The 25,688-nt window shown below is 35.5% G+C and overlaps 1 protein-coding gene across 1 annotated transcript in view; it reads left to right on the forward strand.

The window, feature by feature from the left end:
- The window catches only part of CNTN5 (contactin 5), a 688,982-nt gene that overhangs the window by 553,494 nt on the left and 109,800 nt on the right, over window positions 1-25,688 (forward strand). The window contains exons 11-13 of the mRNA XM_082775391.1: window positions 3,694-3,830; window positions 5,743-5,872; window positions 10,661-10,811. Coding sequence (XP_082631517.1) covers window positions 3,694-3,830; window positions 5,743-5,872; window positions 10,661-10,811 — 418 coding nt within the window. The remainder of the gene's footprint in view (window positions 1-3,693; window positions 3,831-5,742; window positions 5,873-10,660; window positions 10,812-25,688) is intronic.

Below are 25,688 nucleotides of genomic sequence, written 5' to 3' on the forward strand. Positions count from 1 at the left end.
TGGTGATGTGAACCAGAGAATTAAAACATTTTTCTTGCCATTTTTCTTTCAGCTGGCTCGGTTACCTGATCCTGCTCACAGCAGCAACCCATGAACAGCTCTGCTGACACAGCAGGATGGGAGGTCTGCCATAACGTGGCAGTTGAACAAGCAGCTGAGGGCAGGAATATTCTGAAATGTAGTGTAGTAGGCAAACCAGATTTTTAACACCATTTTAATCACTTCCTCATAAATTTTGTATGGAGCAAAATCCACCAGGGTCACTGCAGGTTAGCCCCAGAAAAATAGAGTAAAACTGGCTAAAGAGGATAAGATTTCTGATTGCATCTTCAGCTGAAATCTGTTATCTTGGATTTCTCACTGTGATAGCTACCTATTCTTCTCATACTTTATACTTTTCAATTGGCCTCATGTTCAGAAAAATAATTTATTTCACCCTGAATGCATTTACTCATTCACACTTTAGGACACTATCTGAAGTCATTTGTCTATGCAAAATTTTCTCTTAAGTTTTCTTTCAGCCAAAATTTTGCTAAATTATTCCAGAAAGTAGTTCCACAGAGGATACAAAAACTGGCCTGTAAGCTTGCTGTTTTGTTGCCAATGTGTTTTTGTAAAACATTTTGACATCCTTGAATAAAAAGCTACAGAAATTAATAAAATAAATCAGGGGATGGACCGTGATTTTAAAATCTTGGCAGAACTATAGAAAGTTATGGTAAAGTATCTATGAAGTTTAATGAATCCTTCTATTTTTACATTCACTCCCAAAACTTCATTGGACAGATAAATACTGGCAAATGCTCTTTTTTTTTTTCCATGATGAATATTGTATATACACACACACACACACACACATATATATATACATATATACATATATCTACATTTGTATATACATATACATATATCTATATCATATATATAAAATATTAATTTCAAAAATAAATATAAATCAATATAAATAAAAAGTTAATTTCAAAATCTGTTTAAATACAATTTATATTTTCTTATTAAAATTAAGTTCAATTATGGAATGAAATTTTCTTCGCCCACATGTATATCAGGATTATGCTTAAAAGTTTTTTTTTTTTTTTTAATAAAATTAAAATCATACATTGAGTTAGAAGTTGCAAATCCAGTTAAACATTTGTCTCTTATTATTGACAAGGTTTAAGAACAAATGTTATGATATTATGGAGAGGCTTTTGCTAATAACTAGAAAGGGAACTGTTTTCCTGTAGCAAAGTAGGAAGAGAAACATAAAGAAACAAAGAGAAGAAAGGAAGCCAAAAATTTATGCAAAATATTTCTCTTAATCATGCATTTAGTTGTTTTCATTCTACCTACTGCTTTACCATCTTGTTCAAAATTTCTTTTGCTTCACTCAAAAAGGTAAAAATCCAAGTCATTGCCTTTGCTGATGGCAAGATTGAAAATTCTGAATCCAAAGACCACTTAGACTATGAGGAAAAAAATTAAGGTAGAAATACTCCGTATAATGAAAAAAAAAAAAATGTTAATACCTACTGATCATATCACTATGATTTGAAATTTTGTGGTTATAGAGGAAAAACTGTGCCATTATACTTTCATGATAGTCACAGCCAGGGGGGAGGGAATGGCAGCTGTGTACCAATAAGAACAGACTTGCAGCCAGACTTGGTGAGGCAGTTTTATTTCAGTGAAATCAGGTTACTTCTTAATTAAGTAATGCTTTGGTTCATTGTGAGATCAAACTCAATATAGAAAAATTAGACCATATATGCTTTGGATCACACAGTAGAAGTTTCAGAAAAGCAAAAAGAACATTTTAGTGCCTCTTTGAAACTGCATATATTTAAGGCACCACTGTCTATCTTTTACAATTTTTAACTACACATTCAACTGTCACACTTGCCAAAATCATACTAGCATATTAATTTTCAAAGGAAGCAAGTGCTTCTCAGCATGTTTTTTTGTGTATACCAAAACACTACAGAAGAAAACAACAGAAACAACTAAACAATGCAATTGAATTATATTTTTAGGACAATTACTAGACAAGTGACTACAGGCACTTGCACAAACTGCTTCAAAATATTACATGAGATTTTTCGATTAACGTAAGAATCAAGTGATTCAGTGTAGTGGAGTATATGCCATGCATTGCCTTAGCTATAATAAGAATGTCAGAGCAGCTGTTTTCAGTCTTGGTGTAGGAGTTAAGTTGGGTCTATCTTGTCTCTGTTTTCCTCCACTAAAAGGGAAATAAGTGATTCCTTTTTATGATACATATCCAGTTTCTGACAACTGTCTGGCCAGGGACTGTACTGCAGACTATTTTCTGCTTAGGAATGATAGACAACTCATTCACTACCTTTATCATGCATGCACAAGATGTAAGCTAGAAGCAGTTAGTCGTCTGTCATGCATCCTCATATCTACTCACATCTTTGATTGGTGATCTGTCAATTGGCAGCTAGATTCAAAGATTTACTTTTAAACTTGGTTCCCCATGTTTAAGCATGTTATCAATTATCCGATGTTTGAAGTAGAGACCATGTTTTGACAGAACTGGATTTCTTTCTACTCATTTGAAACAGAAGAATTTTATATTCCTTTAGAAATGAAGGTCATTAGCTATTTATTCTCTACCATTTAAAATATATATATTTAGTATAATTACATTAATTAATCTATTATCTTGTTTGCTAGAGAAATTGGTATTGTTACAATACGAAAACCAAATTATTGAATTATTGAATATTGAATATTGAATATTATTGAATATATATGCTTAGAATATATATATACTAATATATATGCTTATATATGAATACTCAGTTCTTCACTGAGTCTTAGTAAGTTTTCCAAATGATAAGATCCTACAAATAACTGTCTGATTGACTGCTGCATTAAAAATTTGCAATTTTGCAAAAAGTATTCCCTGCTTTTTTGTTTTTTAACAGGTTATTACATGAAATCTAGGTATTAATTATCATATATACAACTATCAACTATCTACCTTAAAAAAAAAAAAAAAAAAAAAAAGAGAGAGAGAGAGACATTTTAACATTGACTTGTTATGTAATTTATGTTAATGATGAGTGCAGGAAATCTCATGGGTTCTGTGCTTAAAAGCATTAAAAATATTTTCTCCCTTGAAATATTAATTAATGCAAAAAAAACTTTAATAAAAATATGTGCAAATGCCTTACCAAATGCCCAGTCATTCTTAGCTGAATAAACAATGATTTCCTAGTAAAATGAGAGAACTATGAAACTCAGAGTCTGCAATGATTGACCTCTTTATTGAAATTTAAATAGCTTAAGTATTGCAATGTTACTAAATATTCTATTGTGACTCCCAAGCAAATGTTCTTAAATCCAGTAATAATATTTTAATATATAGTGCTCTAATTTAATCCTTTGGATTTTATTAAATTGGGCAGATTTTCTATTCCTGATCATGATACTGCTAGCTGCCTGATGACATTACAGCATTTCCTTTAAAGTTAAGAAGTTTCACAAATTTTATTACCTTCTCTTTGTGTTTTGGTTGTTTGTTTAACAATGTTCCTTTTTTTTAGAGTAAGCTAGGCTTTGTAAAGGCCACAATTCAATCTGTTTAACTGATTAGGTCTTTGCATATATGCTAGAAACTTAACAGTTCATATGCTTTGTACATACCATGGTATATTATTCTTGCAGCCTACCCACATTGGGTGGAGAAACTTAACGATACTCAATTAGACAGTGGGGATCCACTCCGATGGGAATGTAAAGCCACTGGAAAGCCAAGGCCCACATATCGTTGGCTGAAAAATGGAGTTCCACTCTGGCCACAGGTACATTAGATGAGGAATCACCAGTATGTCACATTTTTCTCTTTTAATACAGATAAAGACAATTAAACAAGGTACTAAAAAGTACTTTCAGAAATGAGAGTTTTCTGTATTAGTTTCTGAAGTATAATTTTAGAGACAGGTTCTCAATATCTGTCCCCTTTGAATCATCTCAAGCAATGTTGAATTTCATTCATTAGTAATTCTCTCTAGTTCAGAAATATTTTGGAAACAAGATCTTCTGAGTTTTGTTTGCAATAGCACTGCCACTGTACTGTAATAATGATCTAAGCAATCCCCAGTATATGTATATTTACTTTTTCTATTTTAGATATTGATATTAATTGACAAATTATGTTATTTGTGTCTATTTTTCTGTATAAAGAGACTGTAACAAGTCAGAAAAAGGTTGTATTTGCTGAATCAGACTCCTTCATATTTCCCCCAATATTATGTTATTTACCACATAGTAAGTTTTTTTTTGTACTTTTCAAAACACTAACAGTGTTTTGAAACTAATGTAAGAAGTACATTTCATCATTTTCAACTCCATTAATTCTCTACAAGTAGCAGAACTCACCATCGACACCATTAAAATATTCCAGATAAAGATGTAAAGACTTTCATACAATCACCTGATATGTTTTAGAAGTAGACCTAGATAATATTGTCTTTCTTTTTAAAAGAATGCTCATGGCATAGACTGTCTTTTGTCTTTATTCTGTTTTTTCCTGTTGACTCATCAACACGTCAACAACCCAATTCACGTGGGGTTTTTGTTTGTTTGTTTTTGCCTAACACCTTTCCATTTTTACAGTCTCAAAATATTTAAGGAAAAGTTTTGTAAATTTATTTCATACATTTTTTTTTTCCAGATTAAATTAAAGCTGTTCAATGTTGGGAGAAAACATCTCCATTTGTTAAAGAATTCATGGAATGGATTCATAAATATAAAAATGAAATGTCTTTCTTTTCAGTGAATGTCACTTCTGTGAGCATCAACCAATTATGCAAACAATGAGAAAGGAAACATAAACAGAGTTTATTTTTGAAGCTGTGAGGCATTGAAAATAAGTTTATATGCCTTTACTTTATTCATTTCATTCCTGAAATTGAAGCAATGTAAATATCTGTAGTTTTTGGTTTTCTGATTATCTAAATCATTAGTTGCAATGGGCTCTGAAATTTCCATATTAAATTTCATTTTAAACAGGAGTTTATGACAGAGAAAACTTTTATTCATAGTTTCCTCTGTATTTCCAAACAATCTGTTCTTTAGTAATTTTTAACTAAACCAAAAACATCTTCAGTAATGAAACCTAGAGATGTTTTATAGAAGTTCAAGTTATTCCTTATAAAGTTCCATAAAGTATATTTTTTCCATAAACAGCTGTTAATGCCCCTTCTTTACTACCTGTGTTAATTATTTTCTACTAGTGGACATTTCAAAATAGAAATTGGCTCTGATGTTTAAGGCAACTAAAACCTTTTACTCTTACTCATGCAAGCAATCTTTTATGTCTACTTTTATAACATACAGTCGTGACTGAGACCAAAAGTTTGACAGAGATATGATCATCAGATATTTTCCACCCACAGAACACTTCTTGCCTCATTAAAGTTACCAGGATGAACTGTTTTTAAAAGTTGTACAAGGGTGATAGCACCAAATATATAAATAAGCAAAGAAACAAAAGCAAGCATAGGTGATTGTGAACTTACACTTAGAAATATTTAAATATTCTTAGAGTTTTTTTCTGGCCTGTTTTAGTTTTGTTATCTCTTAGATAACAAAAGCCCAAGGATTTTTGTTGTTTATTTTTATTTTAGTTTAATAATGTCTTTTGTCTCTTGCCCAAAAAATTTCCAGTACCTTTTTGGTTTCATGGAACTGTTTTTTGTTATTTCATTACAGAGCAGGACTGAGATGGTTAATGGTGTACTGATGATCAACAGTGTGAATGTCTCAGATGCTGGAATGTATCAGTGCTTAGCAGAAAATAAGTATGGTACTATTTATGCCAGTGCTGAGCTGAAGATTTTAGGTGAGTATTATAAATAAAAAATAAAATAAAAATAATAATAATAATAAAAAAGAACAGACTGTTGTTGTTTTTTTGTTTGTTTGTTTGTTTCTGTTTGATAGTTGCATTTGTTCTTGGCCTCTTATGATAAAGAATGGCTTCTGCCTGTCCAAACTTAGCAGAACAGATAATAGTGGGTTTTATTGTTATTTCTGATGGGGCATTTTATTACATAGGAGAGCACAGATCCTTTTTGTAACTGAATGTTTCCATTCATAAATTACTGACTCAGTTACATTTTGTGTCTATTTCTCATATAAGGCTATGTCAATTCAAAATACATGGAAAATATTTTTTTTCCCTCAAAAACAAATCACAGAATCACAGAATCACAGAATTTTCTAGGTTGGAAGAGACCTCAAGGTCATCGAGTCCAGCCTCCAACCTAACGCTAACAGCCCTCCACTAAACCATATCCCTAAGCTCTACATCTAAACGTCTTTTGAAGACTTCCAAGGATGGTGACTCCACCACTTCCCTGGGCAGCCTGTTCCAATGTCTAACAACCCTTTCAGTAAAGAAGTTCTTCCTAACATCTAGCCTAAAACTCCCCTGGCTCAACTTAAACCCATTCCCCCTCGTCCTGTCACCAGGCACGTGGGAGAACAGGCCAACCCCCACCTCGCTACAGCCTCCCTTGAGGTACCTAAAAAGAGCGATAAGGTCGCCCCTGAGCCTCCTCTTCTCCAGGCTGAACAAGCCCAGCTCCCTCAGCCGCTCCTCGTAGGACTTGTTCTCCAGGCCCCTCACCAGCTTCGTCGCCCTTCTCTGCACCCGCTCAAGCACCTCGATGTCCTTCTTGTAGCGAGGGGCCCAAAACTGAACACAGTACTCGAGGTGCGGCCTCACCAGAGCTGAGTACAGGGGGACGATCACCTCCCTAGCCCTGCTGGTCACGCTGTTCCTAATACAAGCCAGGATGCCGTTGGCCTTCTTGGCCACCTGAGCACACTGCTGGCTCATATTCAGCCGACTGTCCACCATCACTCCCAGGTCCTTCTCTGCCTGGCAGCTCTCCAACCATTCCTCTCCCAGCCTGTAGCTCTGCTTGGGGTTATTGCGCCCCAGGTGCAGGACCCGGCACTTGGCTTTGTTAAACTTCATGCAGTTGACCTCAGCCCATCGGTCCAGCCTATCCAGATCCTCCTGCAGAGCTTTCCTACCCTCAAGCAGATCGACACACGCACCTAACTTGGTGTCATCTGCGAACTTACTGAGGGTGCACTCGATGCCCTCGTCCAGATCATCGATGAAGATATTAAAGAGGACCGGCCCCAGCACCGAGCCCTGGGGGACGCCACTAGTGACTGGCCTCCAACTGGACTTGGCTCCATTCACCACGACTCTTTGGGCCCGGCTATCCAGCCAGTTTCTAACCCAACGAAGCGTGCGCCAGTCCAAGCCAAGAGCAGCCAGTTTCTTGAGGAGAATGCTGTGGGAGACGGTGTCAAAAGCCTTGCTGAAGTCAAGGTAGACCACATCCACAGCCTTTCCCTCATCCACCCAGCGCGTCACTCTGTCATAGAAGGAGATCAGGTTCGTCAGGCATGACCTGCCTTTCATAAATCCATGCTGACTGGGCCTGATCGCCTGCTTCCCCTTCAAGTGCTGCATGATGACTCTCAGGAGGATCTGCTCCATGAGCTTTCCTGGCACTGAGGTCAAACTGACAGGCCTGTAGTTTCCTGGGTCAGCCCTCCGGCCCTTCTTGTAGATGGGCGTCACGTTTGCTAGCCGCCAGTCGATTGGGACCTCCCCCGATAGCCAGGACTGTTGATAAATGATGGACAGTGGCTTGGCCAGCTCCTCTGCCAGTTCCCTCAGTACCCTTGGGTGGATCCCATCTGGCCCCATCGACTTGTGCACATCTAAGTGCCGTAGTAGGTCACCAACCAGTTCTTCATGGATAATGAGGGCCACATCCTGCTCCCCATCCCCTTCCACCAGCTCAGGGTACTGGGTATCCAGAGAACATCCGGTATTGCCGCTAAAGACTGAGGCAAAGAAGGCATTGAGCACCTCCGCCTTTTCCTCATCTCTTGTAACTAAGTTTCCCCCCGCATCCAGTAAAGGATGGAGATTCTCCTTAGTCCTCCTTTTTGTGTTGATGTATTTATAGAAACGTTTTTTGTTATCTTTAACGGCAGTAGCCAGATTGAGCTCCAGATGAGCTTTGGCCTTCCTAATTTTGTCCCTGCACAGCCTCGCTACTTCTTTAAAGTCCTCCTTAGTGGCCTGCCCACTTTTCCAAAGCTTATAAACCCTCTTTTTCCTCCTAAGATCAAGCCACAATTCTCTGTTGAGCCAGGCCGGTCTTCTTCCCCGCCAGCTCGTCTTTGGGCACGTGGGAACAGACCGTTCCTGCGCCATTAAGACTTCCCTCCTGAAGAGCGCCCAGCCTTCCTGGACCCCTCTGCCCTTCAGAACCGCCTCCCAAGGGACTCCACCAACCAGTGTCCTGAGCAGCTCAAAGTCAGCCCTCCGAAAGTCCAATACAGCGGTTTTACTGGTCCCCTTCCTGGCCTCGCCAAGAATAGTGAACTCCACCATTGCGTGGTCACTCTGCCCTAGACAGCTCCCGACGATCACGTCCTCCACCAGTCCTTCTCTGTTTGTGAAGAGAAGGTCTAGCGGGGCACCTCCCCTGGTAGGCTCACTAACCAGCTGCGTCAGGAAGCTATCTTCCACGCTCTCCAGAAAGAGATGGAAAGAAATGCAAGAGAGAAACCTAGAGAACTATTAGACATTTTAATCTATGTTAAATTAAATTATTATTTAACAAGGGCCATTGTTCACAGGTGATTAAGCATGAAGTTACTTCTACAAACTTGAAAATTTCCTAGAAATTCACCAGGGCTGATTGAATAATGGCAATTGTATATTTGAGCTAGTATCACCCCGTATTAAAGCAAATATACTATGTAGTGTTTCTCAGTAAATGTAGAAAAATTTTCACTATTCACAAGTTGAGGAAGGGAGTTAATGAAGAAAAAATATGAAGCATGCCTTACCAACTCTAGTTTTGTATAAAGCAAAAAAAGTAGCCCAAAACAAGACAGAAGTGATAAAAGGAATTACACTGTGATAAATGAGGCAAACTTGTAAGAGACCTATTTTCTATAATCTAGTGTAGTACAGCTGGAAGACAGGTTTCTGACAAAGTAATTCTCTGGTCATGTCAGAGGTCTCTGCACTGCTTAAACCTGGAAAATTTCAAAACCTGCACCTGGGAATCCTTCTTGCAAAATCCAAGTAAATAAGGCTGAAGTTACTGAAATAATATAATACATTTGAGCTAAAATTTGTTCTTTTCTGAAAAAAAGTATGTAGTGCACTATTTCCACTACTTCCTAGCTGGCCAACATTAAAATTTCAGTGTTAACTCTTAGAAATATTTCTGTCTAGCTACAAATTACACAGTTAGTGGCTATACATTTCCCATCATTTTCCTTTGTCATTTCAGATATAGTCAACAAAGAGGTCCCAGTTAGTTATAAAGTTCTCTTGTTCTGTTGTTTTTGTTTGTTTGTTTGTTTTGTTTTGTTTTGTTTTTGTTTGTTTGTTTGTTTGTTTGTTTTTCCTATACCTAATTTATAAGGTAGTTGTACAATTTCTTGATGTTCTGTAACACGGAACACGGGCAATATATGTTGCCATTAAAAAATCAGGCTTTAATTCTGTCACTTTTGAAATTTTACCCCTGTTAAATTTTAACCTTAATGTTGCATTAATGTGGTAGTTGTGTTTTATTTTCTGGATTATTAAAGGGAAAAGAGCAGAATAAATTGTCCATATAAATAGCATGGCATGAAAATTACCCAAAATAACATTAGAAAATATGTGAGGCAGTGAAGTATAAGATGTTGTTATACATGTATTTGAGATGTTTGTGTTATGAGGGGAGTTGTCTCTATTTTTGCAAAACAGCTTTAACAAAAACACAAACAAATAATATCCCATAGAATCATAGAATCATCCAGGTTGGAAAAGGTCTTCAAGACTATCGAGTCCAACCATCTAAACATAAGTCCCTTTAGTGCTATGTTCACACTTCTCTCAAATACCTCCAGGAATGTGGACTTCCCTGTACAGCCCACTCCAATGCCTCCAAAGCATAATTGCAGAATTGTCCTTTCTTGTGAAATTACAGTAACGAGTAACATTTTGTGATATATTTGTTACCTTGGCTGTTTTATTGCAATCAATGGGACTTCTTGAAAAGTGAAAAGAACAAAATATGATTAAATACCTTATGTAAATACCTTTTCAACCCCCAGCATTTAGACAAAATATAAAATGGGAAGCAACAAAATTGTTCCAAAAGTAACATTTTTAATAATAAATAACTCTAGAGAGTGCATTTTGGATAGCTGTGGATTTTAATCTTCTTTTCATTTTGAACTAGTTACATATAACAAGCTACGAGAGAAATCCAAACATTTTAGAAAAGGTATAACCAAATCAACTGTAGCATTCAATTTCTAAAGGTACTGGTTTTCACAAGCAATCTTACTTTAGAATGTTTACATGGATGACATCTCACTAATTATTAACTTGATTAAATTACAGGCCTACCATTTAGTCTTGGCTGCAGTTTCAAACATCTTGTAAACTTCTATCTAATCTGTGGTGCAATAAGTTTCAAACCAAAAATTGAAATTCTTCCCCCTAAACCAAACTTTATTAAAATGTAACAAAATGAAAAACTGTGATTTTTCTCTGTAGTGTTAACATGCTTCTTTTCAACAGCTTCAGCTCCCACTTTCCCACTAAATCAAGTGAGGAAAACAATAATTATTACCAAGGGCCAAGAAGTTGTCATTGAGTGCAAGCCACAAGCCTCTCCAAAGCCAACTATCACTTGGAAGAAAGGAGACAAAGCTTTAAGGGAGAGTAAGAGGTCAGAAGCCTGTTCGGTAAACTAAATATTGTGTTTGCATGTCTGATTCTGTGATATTAAATGAAAACACAGCCATTGACAATAACATGTGTATGTAAGCATATCTATGCCATAATTTTTTCAAGCTAATTAGTCTGACAGTAGTGACTTTATTGTTTCCACAATACTGAAAACTATTATAATAGTTCAAAGAAGCAGAAGATGAAAAGAACTTTTGTTTGTTTTATTTTTCCTCTATTTCATGTTACTGATTTGTAAATTGGTTACTTATTTTTGAATCTGTGTTTGAGAGTATTAAAAGTATACAGGCTGAAGTAGTCAGGGCTGCATAAAATATCAAATATTTTTAAAAACTATTTAATATAAAAAAAAAAACAAACAAACAAAAAAAAAAACACATTTAAATGCTTTTAATAAGGCAGATTGGCTAATTGGTCATATTGGAAGTCCATCTATGAATAGTTTTAAAATGATTCAGTGAAGAAAAATGTGATTCTATTACAGGATTTAATTATACAAGTAATTTCTGTACTCAGCAGCACATCTGTTTAACAGAATATGTTTGATTAAATAAGTTTCGTCCATCTCTGTACATTAAAGGTAGTTTAAGTACTGCGGGTTAAATGCCAGCTGTAATTGCACTTTACGGGATTGGATGTCTGTGCACTAGAATAGTTTTGCCAGCCTGCACATGGTCTTTAAGTATACACAGAGATCTTATCTTCCTTCTGGTAATGTATGTGAATGAACCAATTAAACTTACTTGTGTGGCATTAGTCAAAAAGTTAAAAGCGAGGCCTTTTTGTTCATTTGTGCAATACTGATGAGAGCAGTAGAGTGCATCTCTCCTTGTTAGCTGCAAAAGGCATTTCATTCAGGTGAGTTTTATTTTCGTGTCATGCTACTTTTTCAAAAGGAAAAAATGGATAACCTTTCATGTCATATTGTCTCTTGGGGGGAGCAGAGTGAAACTGCATTATATTAACCATTTTATTGACAGATCTGAATTCTACATACTGATAAGACATGATAGAACAACATCTACAAAGATGTTAATATAAAATATTCCTTGATGTCTTTAATGCTATAGTTATGTAGCTTGCACTACGTGACCTGTTCTTCTCATCCGCACAAAACTCATTATGGCTTCTCTGATCAACACATGTAAATCATCTTTTTAATTAACGGCCAGTAAAACACTTTGGTAATTACCCCTCATCTGTCCAAATTGAGCCTAACTCTGAAATTAAAATATCATAAAGCTGAAATCTGGAGCTACGTTTTTGGTATTTGCAGCTTTTGATACTTGTTTATTTTGGTAGAGCCAGGAGCAGGAAATGATGAAATATGGAAGATTAAAAGAGATATTTGAACTGTTTCAAATGTTTGAAAGATTGATTTCAATTTAGCTTTTAGTCAACTTTTCAAGGAATCTTTTGTGTCATTCAGAGCAATTCACTGATGTCTATTATGTATCTTAGGGAACAATATCTGTTTCAAGGGAACTCTATTCTGCCTCTATATACAGTATTCCTCACACAATAATAGAATCTGTTTGAAGAGGAGATGAAGAAAGCAATCATGATTTTGGGAAAGTAAATGTAAATCAGTAGCATTAGAATCTGTGTTTCCATTCAGTAGAGTTAGAATTTATGTTTCCATGTTGTAGGCAATCTGAGAAGGAACCACTGGAAGAGAAGTGTGTAAAAGTTTAGGGAAAAAAAAGGAAAAATCTGACATATTTTGAGGAACATGTTGATGTATGTTACATTTTTTTATTATTATTATTATTTTTTTTTTTTTCAGAGATAGATGATACAAATATCAACAATAACTGAATTGTCATGTGAAGATGTCATGGAATTGTCGTGTGATGAGTTTACATAGAATGTTAGTCCATCAAAGATAAATAATAATAATAGTAATAATAATAAGTAAAGAACACCAACATTCTGGTTAAATAATAATGAAAGCAAGAAGAGCTCAGCCTAATATGATTTTCTTCTATAGCTTTTTCATCATCTGTGGAGTGCTGGTAGAACATGTTGTGTTTTGCTAGAAAAAGGAATTTGCACCACTTAGCTACATCTGTGAGAAACAAAACAAAACAAAACAAACAACAACAACAACAAAAAACCACCACCAACAAAAACAATATCAATGAGAGAAATGAGAGCTTCCCCTCTACAGGAAAGAGGAAATTCCACTTGACTAGCTGACAAAAATACTTCATGTGACATTTCAGTTTGTAACTTTGCAAAAGACTGAGTTTGTGCCTGCAGAACTCATAGCTGGGCACATTTATCACTGAAGTCAGACCTTGACTCTACCTGCTGGAACTGAATGCAGTCTGAAAGCCTTAAATGTTCCAGGTTCATACAAAAAGTTAAAGTCTCTCACTTGACAAGGTAACTGTGGAAAGAGTCATCATGAGCTCCATCTTTTGGCGTTTTTTACGTATGAACTAATTATTCAACCCTCTTAGTATTCTTTGTCTACCTGTGCTAGGTTTGCTTTCCCTGGTGAACAGTCATTATTTTGAGTAGTGAGATCACTTAGAAAGCACCAGCACCAGTAGACTAGAACAGATATTTTAAACTGTTTTTTTTTTTTTTTAAATGAGCTGCAAGGCTATAGAATAAAGTAGAAAAGTAGGATATTCATAATTATTTGCTGACAAAACATATAATTCTGAGTGCTACAGTCTGCTAAATGTCTGAAATATGATGAATTTGCTCCTATGGAAAGATATATACTCACCAAACAATAGGCACAATTCATTCTATTAACCTGATTTAAAGATCACAACCTGCTGCAACGGCCACATTTTAATAAAATAAAATATTTTTTATTAGAGATCTACTATTCAGGAAAGTAAAACACCACGCAGCCGTTCGCTCACCCTCCCCCCTCCCTCTCTGGGACGGGGGAGAGAAATGGAAAGTGAAGCCCGTGAGTTGAGATAAAGACAGTTTAATAAGACAGGAAAATAATAATAATAATAATAATAATAATAATAATAATAATAATAATAATACAATGATGATAATAGTACTACTAATAATAATATGTACAAACAAGTGATGCACAATGCAATTGCTCACCACCTGCTGACCGATGCCCAGCTTAACCCCGAGCAGTCCGGCCCCCTCCCCCAGCTAGCCACCCCTATATATTGTTTAGCATGACGTCAGATGGTATGGACTACCCCTTTGGCTAGTTTGGGTCACCTGTCCTGGGTCTGTCCCCTCCCAGCTCTTACTGCACCCCCAGCCTGCCTGTTGGCAGGACAGAGCAAAAGGCTGAGATGTCCTTGGCTTGGTATAAGCACTGCTCTGCAACAACTAAAACATCGGGGTGTTATCAGTACTCTTCTCATCCCAAGCCAAAACACAGCATTCCACCAGTTACTAGGAAGAAAATTAATTCTGTTCTAACTGAAACCAGGACACTCTCAAAGAACGGGGCATTGTCAGGGAAACTTGATTATACAGGGTATTTAATGGACACTATCAGTATTCAAGAAGAACTACACATAAAACTCAGATTTCTTTCATATCACATCTTTCTTGGTGAGTCATTAAAACATCCATAAAAATATGAATTCATTGGTATTTTTGCTTTAAAGTTAAGAGGAGAACAAGAAAATACTATTGTTATACTTTCTTCTTTGAAATTGGAACACACCAGAGAACAGCAGCAGTGAGTTGGTAGATATATTTAATCTGCATATTTTCATTAGTCATCTGACAATAATTAATTTGTTTGTGTATTTTTACTCACCAAGTTCCTCTAGAATTTATGGTCTCACAGGCTGATAGAAGGCTGCATGTCATTTGTAGCAATCTGTGATAATGCGTACTAATATGATGAGCTTTTTAGTCCATAAGAATTTGGTAAAGAACTTCTGAATCTTTTAGTTCATTAAAAGTTTTGGTTTTATGAAAAAAACAAATTGTGTTCAGATCCAAGTCTGAAAAACAAGTTTATTCTTTGATTTGTAATAAAATGTTTGGTTGGAACTTTAATTTAGGTCTCAGATAGGAACAATTAGTCCGTGTGTAAGAGTTTGGTGATTTTTTTTTTTTTTTTTTGCGATGTTTCTGAAGAATTCCAATCAGATAAGCAATGAAACCCTCATAAGTAATCAAACCCCCATTTACAATTTTAGCATTAAGTTCTAGACAAAACCCAGATCCAAACTATTTAAATCAAAGTATCTGTTTCTAATTTAAAGTTCTTTAACTTATTTATAAAGCTACAAGAAAGAAAGAAAGAAAGAAAGAAAACAACAACAACAACAACAACAAAGATATTTCATCAGATTATTTTATGTAGGCAGTAAATAATAGAATAGACTGGAATTTTCTGAATTTACTGTCATTTCTTCAAATCATGAATAATGCTAATAATGACAATTGGATTCTAAACAAACGTTTATTTTTGTTTGTTTCTTTGTTTTTTATAAATTCTTTAAATTTCTCTGTTCAGGCTTCCATAAAAAGCTGGTATTTTCTAATGATATATTGCTGTATACATTTTTGTGAGCTAATACTCCATTTACTATGATCTCTGTTTTGTCAATTTATTAAGGCCACCTACCTTTCTTGTGTAGATTAACTTGTAGCAACTACAGCTGATGTATCTGATGTATCAACAGATACTCTTGCGGAGTCATAGATGTTAAAAAGCATTATAAATCTTTGTTCATCTGTTTTTGTTCTTTCTTCTACATCTAAAATATTATTCTCATTAAACTTATATTGAATTTTTGCTTAAGCTCATTATTTCCATTACTTATCCATTAATTATAGTTAAAACAAAAACACTCAAAAGCACTCTAGCAGTGCAAAAGAGTTCTGTTCAGTCTCTATTATTTCTTGTCCATTCAGCTCACTAAGAAATAAAGAATTGAACAATTCAACCAACAAACTGAAGAAGCAGGATTTCTACTGGTCACATTTTGTGCTGCTTTATTTATTTTTTTTTTCTTTTTTTTCTTTTTGTCTCAAAATAATGTTATTTTGTCTTTGTAAATAATAATGTTTATTCTGTCAATGTTTCTTGTATATCTCAATTTGGGTGCATTTTACCCAAATATATATATATATATATATATAAACATATGTGTAATATTACATATTGGTAATATAGATCTGCATTTATGTAGTCCTTGCTTTCTTATGACACATTCAAAACTTTCCCTTTCACATGGCTGAACAAGCTTGCAGAAAACTATTACCAGAAATAGATCTTGTATTGTGATATTAAATTCCAAATACTAATACAGGATTGTTACAGTGTGGCTAGACAGAGAGGCAGAGAAGCCTGAGATGATTTTGTTATACCTACGTTCAGGTTAATACCAAAATCTTTGAACTAGAGAAATAGTTGTCCTGTATGCCTTTGTCCTTTTTTCTGTCACCCTTTGCTATGCAATTAGTGGAAACACATAGAGCACTTAAATCTAAAAACATCATCATTCAAAAACTTAGAAATTGACAAGTTTTTATATTATTCTATTCTCTCAGACTCCTTCATTTTGAGTTTTGACAGGTTCTTATTACAGTTCTACTCTTTGTTCTACTATATTTAAGAATCTGTCAATGTTTCCTTTCTAAGTTCCCATTTTTAACAGCTTTATAGTGCAATTGTTAGGGAAAAAAAAAAAAAAAAAAAAAAAAAAAAAAAAAAAGGACAAAAAAAAAGGGTGTTTCAGAGCTGAAACAAGACAAAAATTTTTTTTGAGTTTGTAGGTGAAATTTGTATTTAATTTTAAAAATTTCTTTGCTTAGTATGTGTTGCATTATGTTTTCAAATACGTACTTGTATTTGTATGTAATAGAGGCTTTCTTATTTTAGGCTTTCTTCCCTATAATTGTGGTAGCATTCCAAAATAACTTCAGTTCCATCTAACTGTGGTATGTAAAATTTGCTTAATCTGAAAACTCTGCACTGTGACAGCAAAAGAAAGTTTATATGTAAAATAAGAGGAAAAGTATTCAGTTTGTCTGTTGCATCAGTCTCAGATGATATCTGGTACAAGCTTTCCTGTATCTGTGTGATAAGTCACACAGAGCACAGGAAGGAGCTCAGTCTACTATCTTTCCACTTTATGGTGAAAACACCATTTTTTTTTCCTTTTAATAAGATCTTCAGATTTAATCAACTCCATCAGCAGAATATTAAGTAGTCTGAATATTTTACTTTGTGTTCCCAGCATAATATACAAAGAAAATGGGCACTAAGTTTCAATTAGTTTAACAAATAGTATTTCCATAGGCTACCAAACAAATTCAGTGGCTGTCTACAAGGAAATGGTTATTTATAAAGAAATTTTTATCTAAAAGATCCTAAATGACATTCCTGAACTGAAAAATCCTGGTCTTTTTTTCCCAGAAGTGGTATTCAGGATGACAGTTCCTGTTATTCGTTATTAGTATAGTACTTGAGATATTGCTATAGAGCTATTTAGGCACTTGCTGTCTGTTCTTAAGGAAATAATGATTGATCCTAAAAAAAAAAAAAAAAAAAAAAAAAAAAAAAGTGTGTGTTACTGTACGTATAACAGTGCATTGAAGCAAATATTATTTTAGAGAAACATTCTATTCCTCACTACTAGGGTTGATGTTTGAAGGCATGTTCCACCATATCCCACCAAGGCTGAGTTCAAATGGGATTTATTTGTGTAAAACAGGCATGCAGTTCCTTTGGGGTGTCTTATGGCCCCCTGATTTCCATCTGCTGTGTCAGCAGAGTACAAGACTCCCATAATTATTCTGTAATATCATCAAGCACTCGTGGATATTCTGGACCTCTTCAGACACCTACAGCAAGACTACACAGTAAAACTCAAGGAGCTAAGTCCCACCCTGTGTGACCTTGCTTTTCAATATTTCTATACAATTGCTTTTCTTTATTATTTTTTTATTATTGTTTTTTGTTTTACTGAACTGTGGATATACCCCATAGCATTGCAGGGAAAAAAAAAAAAAAAAAAAAAAAAAAAAAAAAAAGCTGAAGTACTTTTTAAGTTGCTAAAAATCACCAGATATTTCATGTACTATATATGTCTTTAATATCTGCTTAAACAGCTCAACTAATTACCAGTTGAGCAAACAGTTCATAAATTCCAATTCTAACTATGATTCATTTATTCATTTCTCTGTTGTTGTTATAAATGGTTGTCTGTTTGTACACTACACAGGCAGAATGACAAGTCATCAGTTGCTTAAAGGTTTTTCTTTGCTTAAGACTCTTCAGACTATAACTTTCAGCATAATTTGTCCTTAATAGAGACTACATCTAAAATTCTTGGGAATTTAAACACTTAACTTCGTGCCACCAGCTGATCCCCAGATTCCCAAGTGGCACTTTAATGATCAGAAAGTAGTGAAGACAGAAAATGCTGAGGACATTAAGAAAGAGAAACTTCATGACAGAAAGTCTTATCTTCCTGCGAGAGTTCTGCAAGTCACTTCTTTGCACTTTTAGAATAAATCATGGTCTAATTTAGCTGTGACAGGCTCATAATGGGAATTAGAGATAAGGTTATAGAGTAGAAAAGGGAAACACTGATAACCTTGACTAAATAGTAAAAACAAATGGCAAGATCACCCCTTCACAAAATAAGGATCTTTGTTCAAAATCCACACTGTTCAATAATTTATTGTACAATAAAATTTTTGATAATACGATGATTTTAGTCATGCTCCTAAACAAGTCTGATTCTGATGTAAAATCCCCAATTATCTCACTCATTAAAGAGAAAAAAATCATAGTATTCAATGAAACGGTTTCTTCGGAAGAAATGTCAAAAGATCGTAAGGATCTCAATTTCCAAATAATTTCCAAAATACAGAAGAAAGCAGAGAACATGAGTAAAAAAACAAACCAGTGCACATCATACCTGGAATATTTCTTGCTTTGTGGACCTTAGGCAAGAGACTTGTTTTTCTTTTTCTGTGAATGCATTTAGATCTGCTTTCAGTGGGAAACTTACATTGCTGGATTTCCCTTCCCTCTTCTCATGTCTCTTGCTTTACAATGGAAAGATTTAGGGACCTGATCCAGTTGAGAAATGGTTCCTCTTACTTTATCAGTTTTTTTTTTTTTTTTTCTCCCAGATTTTTTCTCATGGCTAGTCACTCAGATGCAGAAATGCTTTTGCCAGAGCAGTCCGGGAGGGATTAGAGCAAATAGCCATGGACCATGAACAGGTGCTCACAACAGGATAGCATACAAAGATTTTCACACTTTCTTGTGCTGTACTCTAACTGGGGCAGACGATTTATCTATACAAATCAATTAAAAATTGCCTTGTAAGGTTGCCTGGGATTGCACTGGGATACAATCAGCTATGCTGTTAAGCAGTTAGTCCCTGGCTTGAATTTAGTTTTCATCAAGTAGCTGTCCCCAGGTAGTCTTTAGGCACTTTAGGAGTTTGTGCAGGCCAAAACCCATTCCTTCTGGGCTGTCCGTGTTCTGATGCTATATTTTAAAAGCTATCAGCATTTTCAGCATTTAACAAGTATGATGGTTTTACTCAGGTGGGTAGCCAAGCTCCACCATAGCTGCTCTCTCACTCCGCCTCCTCAAAGGGAAAAGGGGAGAAAATGAGATGAAAGGGTTCAAAGGTTGAGATAAGGACAGGGAGATCACTCAACAATTGTCATGACAAGAAAAACAGATTCAGAGTAGGGAGACAGTAAGATTTATTTTGCCTATTACTAACAAGATAGAGAAGTGAGAAACAAGGGAAAGAAACCAAAAACCACCTCCCCCCATCCACCTTCTTCCACCTCCTCCCCCTGAGCAGCACAGGGGAACAGGGAAATGGGGGTTGCGGTCAGTCTATAACTCCTTCATGGTCACTCTGCCCCTGCTCCCAAGGGGTCCCTCCCACGGGACGCCGTCCTTCCCGAACTGAGCCTGCAGGGGCTGTCCACAGGCTGCAGCTCTTCAGGAACTGCTCCCACACGGCTCCGTCCCACGGGGTCCATCCCCCAGGAGCAAACTGCTCCAGCACGGGTCCCCCACGGGTGGCAGCTCCCCACAGGCCTCCTGTTCCTGCATGGGCTCCTCTCCACGGGCTGCAGCTTTAGCCCGGGGCCTGCTCCTGCAGGGGCCACAGCCTCCCCCAGGCTACATCCTCCTGCTCCACCAGGGGCTCTTCCACAGGCTGCAGCATGGAGATCTGCTCCATGTGGGACCATGGGCTGCAGGGGGACAGCCTGCTCCATGGGCCACAAGGGAACTTGTGCTGCATGACTGGAGCATCTCCTCCCACTCCTTCTTCAATGACCTTGGTGTCTTCAAGGCTGTTTCTCACTCCTCTCTCTCTCCCAGCTGCTGCTCCACAAGTTTTTGTTGTTGTTTTCATTGTTTTGTTTGGTTGTTTGTTTTGTTCTGTTTGGTTTTGTTTTTGTTTTTCCCTTTCTTAAATATACTCTCACAGAGGCACAAATAACATCGCTTATTGGCCTGTCTCTGGCCAGCAGTGGGGCCCTTATCTAACATAGGGCATCTTCTGGATTCTTTTCACAGAAGCTACCCTATGGCCCCCCAGCTACCAAAACCTTTCCACCTAAACCCAGTACAACTGGATGGAAACAGTTATGTAAAAACTGGCTTCAATATGTGGAAAATGTATGCCTATTTAGTTGTGCAGCATATGAGTCTTACCTCATTCAGAATCTCTGGGCATTATATACTGAAATAGTCACAACATAAATAATAATTTCTGTGGCTCAGCAACATGTTACCTTATAGCAATAAAACATATGTAGTCATGGGTCTGTTTTTAATTTATGAAGAAACTCAGAATGTTAAAGAATAAATTCCCAAGGCATGTTGGGAAATTTGTGAAATGAACCTAGTTTATTTAGATTGAGAAACCTTGTCAGACTCCAAAATATGAATTTGGGTACATGGTTTTCCGATACCACTGTACACAGTTGAAGTGCATGTTAAATGTAGTTCAACAAGCCCTTAGGTCTATTATTCAGTGTCCATGATCTGTTTGGTGACTTCAGATAAAGATTTTATTCTCATGGTCTGCTAAAATTCACATTGAACCAGAGAGCCAACTTCACGAGGAATATTTTTCCTTATCTGTCATAAATCAAAGATCTTTTCGAAACATTATCACTTATTCCATCAAGTTTCAGATGTTTGCTGTAATGAAAATACTAGCTACAGAATTAAATTTATTATTAAATTTCAATATTTAAAATGAATTTGGGGAGGACGAGGGGGGGGAGATGATTAGGAAGAAATGAAAACCTGTGGGTTGAGATAAAGACAGTTTATTAAGACAGAAAAGAAAGGAAAATAATTAGTAATAGTAATAGTAATAGTAATAGTAATAGTAATAATAATAATAATAATAATAATAATAATAATAATAATGTGTACAAACAAGTGATACTCAATGCAATCACTCACCACCCACTGACCAATGCCCACCTTATCCCTGAGCAGCCGGTCCCCCCACCCTGGCCAGCCCCCCATATTAATTATTCAGCATGACATCAGATGGTATGGAATACCCCTTTGGCCAGTTTGGGTTAGCTGTCCTGGATCTGTCCCCTCCCACCTCCTGCTGCATCCCCCAGCTTGCAGGACAGTGTGAAAAGCTGAAAAGTCCTTGGCTTAGTGCAAGCACTGCTCTGCAACAATTAAAATATCAGTATGTTATCAACATTACTCTCACCCTAAATCCCAAACACAGCACCATACCAGCTACTAGGAGGAAAATTAACTCTATCCTAGCAGAAACCAGGACAACATCACAGTTCCACCTGAAAATTTTATACCAATTTATCTATAATGATGAACAATTTATCTATAAACAGACCCAAGGTATTCATTTATTCAAGTAATATGGCAATTAATATCACAAATCGGTTATCACACTATTTCTGATTATGAGTTGCATTCCTTGTCTTTAACACTATAAATCTCATATTCCCTTTGAGCAAGGTGTTAATATAAAAGAACTTCAGATTAAATGTTTCTCCTTTATAAATGATATAGGAGGCAAGAATTTCAAAATAGGATATTTAGGAAAACCAATAACAGAAATGATCCATCACTGTTCGTAAATTATAAACACATTTAACAATGTGAAAGAAACTATTTCTAATATGATCTAGTTGTGCATAACATCTGTTTGGCCTCATCAAATTACTAGCATTAGTGAGAAAAAAAAAAAAAAAAAAAAAAGATTCCACTGAAGTTAGTGACTTCCATGGATGTATTTTCTACATACATATCTGAGATTCCTGAATTTTACAGGTTCCTTTCGGTGGCTGTATACAGCAAATAAATGAAAAGAATAACAGGTATAAAAGAATCATAAGTGCTCACACAGCAAGGTTAAACATGTACCAAGACATTTATTAGACTAGCCTTGACAAAAGAGAACATTTTAGTAAGAGCAAACTGAAGCATTTCATATTTGTGAAGCCTTTTAATGAGCATCCATAAGCTTTGCCCTTCTATTCCACTTTTCTCTTGCAAAATCCTTTTGTAAATTACTTCTGTAGTTTCTGTTTCTAAATTTTAACAATTAATAACTTCCAAAATAATTATTATGTCACCTTTATCAGATTGTTAAAAACAAATTACTAAAACCAGCAGCAACATTAGTATCTGCACCAATTCACTGGACCTAATATAATGAATGCTATGCTTTCTATTCTTCCTTGTAACTATAGCCTGCTGTCTTTGTACACAGTCATAATATGCTTTTTGTATTATGATCATTGGCTGTTATATCTTAGCCTATGTTCACAGCAGACATAATCAGCCTGAAGCTGGAAATTGTATGTTTTAAATTATACCATGGTGTCATTAAAATAACTATATTAAAGCCATTGAAACTTCCTTAAAGGATTAAAAATTTAAAGCTTCTAGTTAAAAATTCAGAAAGACCTATGAGAAAAGTGTGTTATTTTCATATATACTGATTTAAGGTCACAATGCATAAAATCCCCTTATTACATAGTCTAATGTTGTTGGAAAATGATAATGGTGTTTTACCAATATAAGGTGATATGGTACGATAGGAATACGATTCTCTAGGAATCAGCAAATGTACCTTCTGAAGCTGATAAATGTTTGATGTAGCTTCCAAAAGCCTTTCATTTTTACAAAGTTCTCAAACCATTGAGCAGAAAGTCCTTTCAGTTCCCCTTTTTCCTATTTTAGTAGGAACCATCTCTTTCAACATTCTGAGATCTATGCCTTACTGATTCTTCAGCAAGAACAGCTACAAATATTCAAAGGAAACTTGCTTGGAATTTTGTCTGTTTAGTGAATGTTTATTCATCTTTTTTTTTTTTTTTTTTTCTCATTATATTTTTGTCATTTGATATCTTCCTTTTGCTCCTCAAAAATTTTTTGTTTGTTTGTTTGTTTGTATGTTTTACTATTCAACATGTTCAGCAGCTACATAACTGCAAAAACATCCTCTGGTGTAGAAGTTGTCTGGTCATTTGTAGAACATATACTTAGGGATAATATAATTATTTTTTTTTATATATTAAAAAAAAATCATTTTATCCATGTAATATTAGCTCTTCATGTTTATTACTTTTATTACCTTAGAACAGAAAATGTTTTTTGTAACTTGGCTGGAAAGTCACCATACTCCAAAAAACAATGACTTTCTTCAAAGCTTCTTGTACAGTAGAAATGAAAAGACAGGGCCCTCCAATCCCCCCAAAAATGTAAAAGTAACTTTCAAGCTAGAGAAAGTTCAAATGAATCTACAAATAATCTCGGCCTATATCATGATAATTCTTTATCTCAGTGCCTCAGCAAATTAACATCCCCAAATTTATTTAACACATCAGCAACTTCTATTTTCCTGATATAGTAACATACAATTTTGAAAAACCTTTACTTTTCTACTGATTTTATCAGAAATTTTTCAGTTTCCTTCCTGCATCTCTGATACCTTTTTACTGTGAATAGGTACTTATATCCTTTACTAATGATGCCAAATCCAAGTCTTCTGTCATCAGTCGAAAGCAAAATGTGTTTCTGTGAGGAGCTAGTTAGTTAGTAAATATTTATTATAAACAATTTATCACTTTTTCATATATCCTTTCTTTATTTTCATTTTCTTTCTTCTAGTTTGCACTTTTCTAGTGCATTGCATTATTCTTGGAAAGCATGACTTTTATCTTAGAATGACTGAGATTGGATGGGATTTCTAAGAAATCTAACACTCAGTTCAAAGCAGGACCAACTACATCAGGTTTCTTATGACCTTGTTCAGTCCAGTCTTGAATACCTCTAAGGACAGAGATTCTACAGCCTCTCTGGGAAAGACCCTAATGTCTCACAGTCTGCTTACCTATATGCACTGATACACAAACTGCCAGGCCTCTGCCACCATTAGTCCAGCTTGAAATTTAAATGGCTGCTCCCAAAGCACCACCTGCAGATGTGTCTGGGTCTCTTCTTGACAACAGTCAGATGAAGACAGAAGGCACAGACAACCTCTAACCTGTAAACAGTCAAATCTTCTGTTAGCTGATAGAAGCAAAAAACAACCCTAACCAACAACAAGCCACCAAAAGTATCCAGAAGAAGTTCTCAAAAGAAAGTGGGAACTGTAACAATAACAGATAGTTCCTGCTTGCCGTGCTTTGGAAAATGTTTTTGTTCTACAGTTGATTTTTCATCATCCTTTTGTGTTTGTTATTTTTTCATATGGGGTGGGAACATTTTCTTAACTTACCTTTTTCTCAGTGTTTTCCCGATCATGTCTTTTCATAACCTCATATTATTAAGGAAAAGGTAAGTTAAAAAACAAATTCACCTTTTTTAATTATCTCACAGCATAAGTTAAATGCTAAATAAAATTTACTGTAAAGCCAACAGCTCAGTGCTGGAAAGGTTTTACAAACTTTGGTAAATATTTGTCTTGAATCTAGAATGTGCATCAGGCAGGATATGGACTTGGGCAGAGGTTCGTGCAGGATAGTGACTACTCGCTACAGAATGAGAAAAGCAATGAATAAGATTCTAGGACACAAAAATTCCAAACCTGGCAATACAACAACAGTGTCATGGATCAATCCAGATTTCTCCTTTCATATGTGCTTTATTAATCTGTAACTCACTTGTGGTTAAGGTCTGAGTCCTGTTGTTTTCCTCCATCCCAAAATTTTCCTTTCTGCTAAGTTTTGATGAACATTTCTGGATTTTAAAGGGCATTGAACTGAAGAAAAAAAGACAGTTATATGAAGGACTCTATTTTATTTGCAGCACAAACATACTGTGGTTGGTTTAACAATCTGCATAATATACTTAATTTAGATGTTAAAAATCTTCTTATTGAATCAGTTATGGATAACTATAATTTTCCTTTAAAAGAATGGCAGTCTGTGTTCTTGTAGAAGTGAAACAAGGTGCTATAGCCACATGTTTGTAAGCTGCTAATAGATGCATCAGAAATAGTATGTTGTTTAGCACAGGCATATACAGAATCTTTTACAACTCAGAAACTGAAATTGTTTATATTGTAAGCAAGCTTTCCAATAAATAAATCTTTAAAAGTTAACACTACTGGACCTTTAATTTTACTGAGGTCTTAAGCACATTTGGAAGAAATTGCACAAAGAAATTCTATGACTGGCATCTCTGTAGGTACAACCAAATTTTTCTCAGCTTACCTCCTCATTCTTGCTTTTCTCCTCATTCTGGTTCCATGCATCAGTAAACTCCGAACAATCTGACTACCTTGTAATGTGTAATATAATGCTTACATTTTTTATTTTTTATTTTTTATTTTTTATTTTTTTTATATAAAAATGGAAGGAAGTAAAAGGCTCTCTGTGTTTATATTGCCTTGGTTATATG

The sequence above is a fragment of the Aythya marila genome (assembly GCF_965140915.1).
Source record: "Aythya marila genome assembly, chromosome: 1".
Lineage (NCBI taxonomy): Eukaryota > Metazoa > Chordata > Aves > Anseriformes > Anatidae > Aythya > Aythya marila.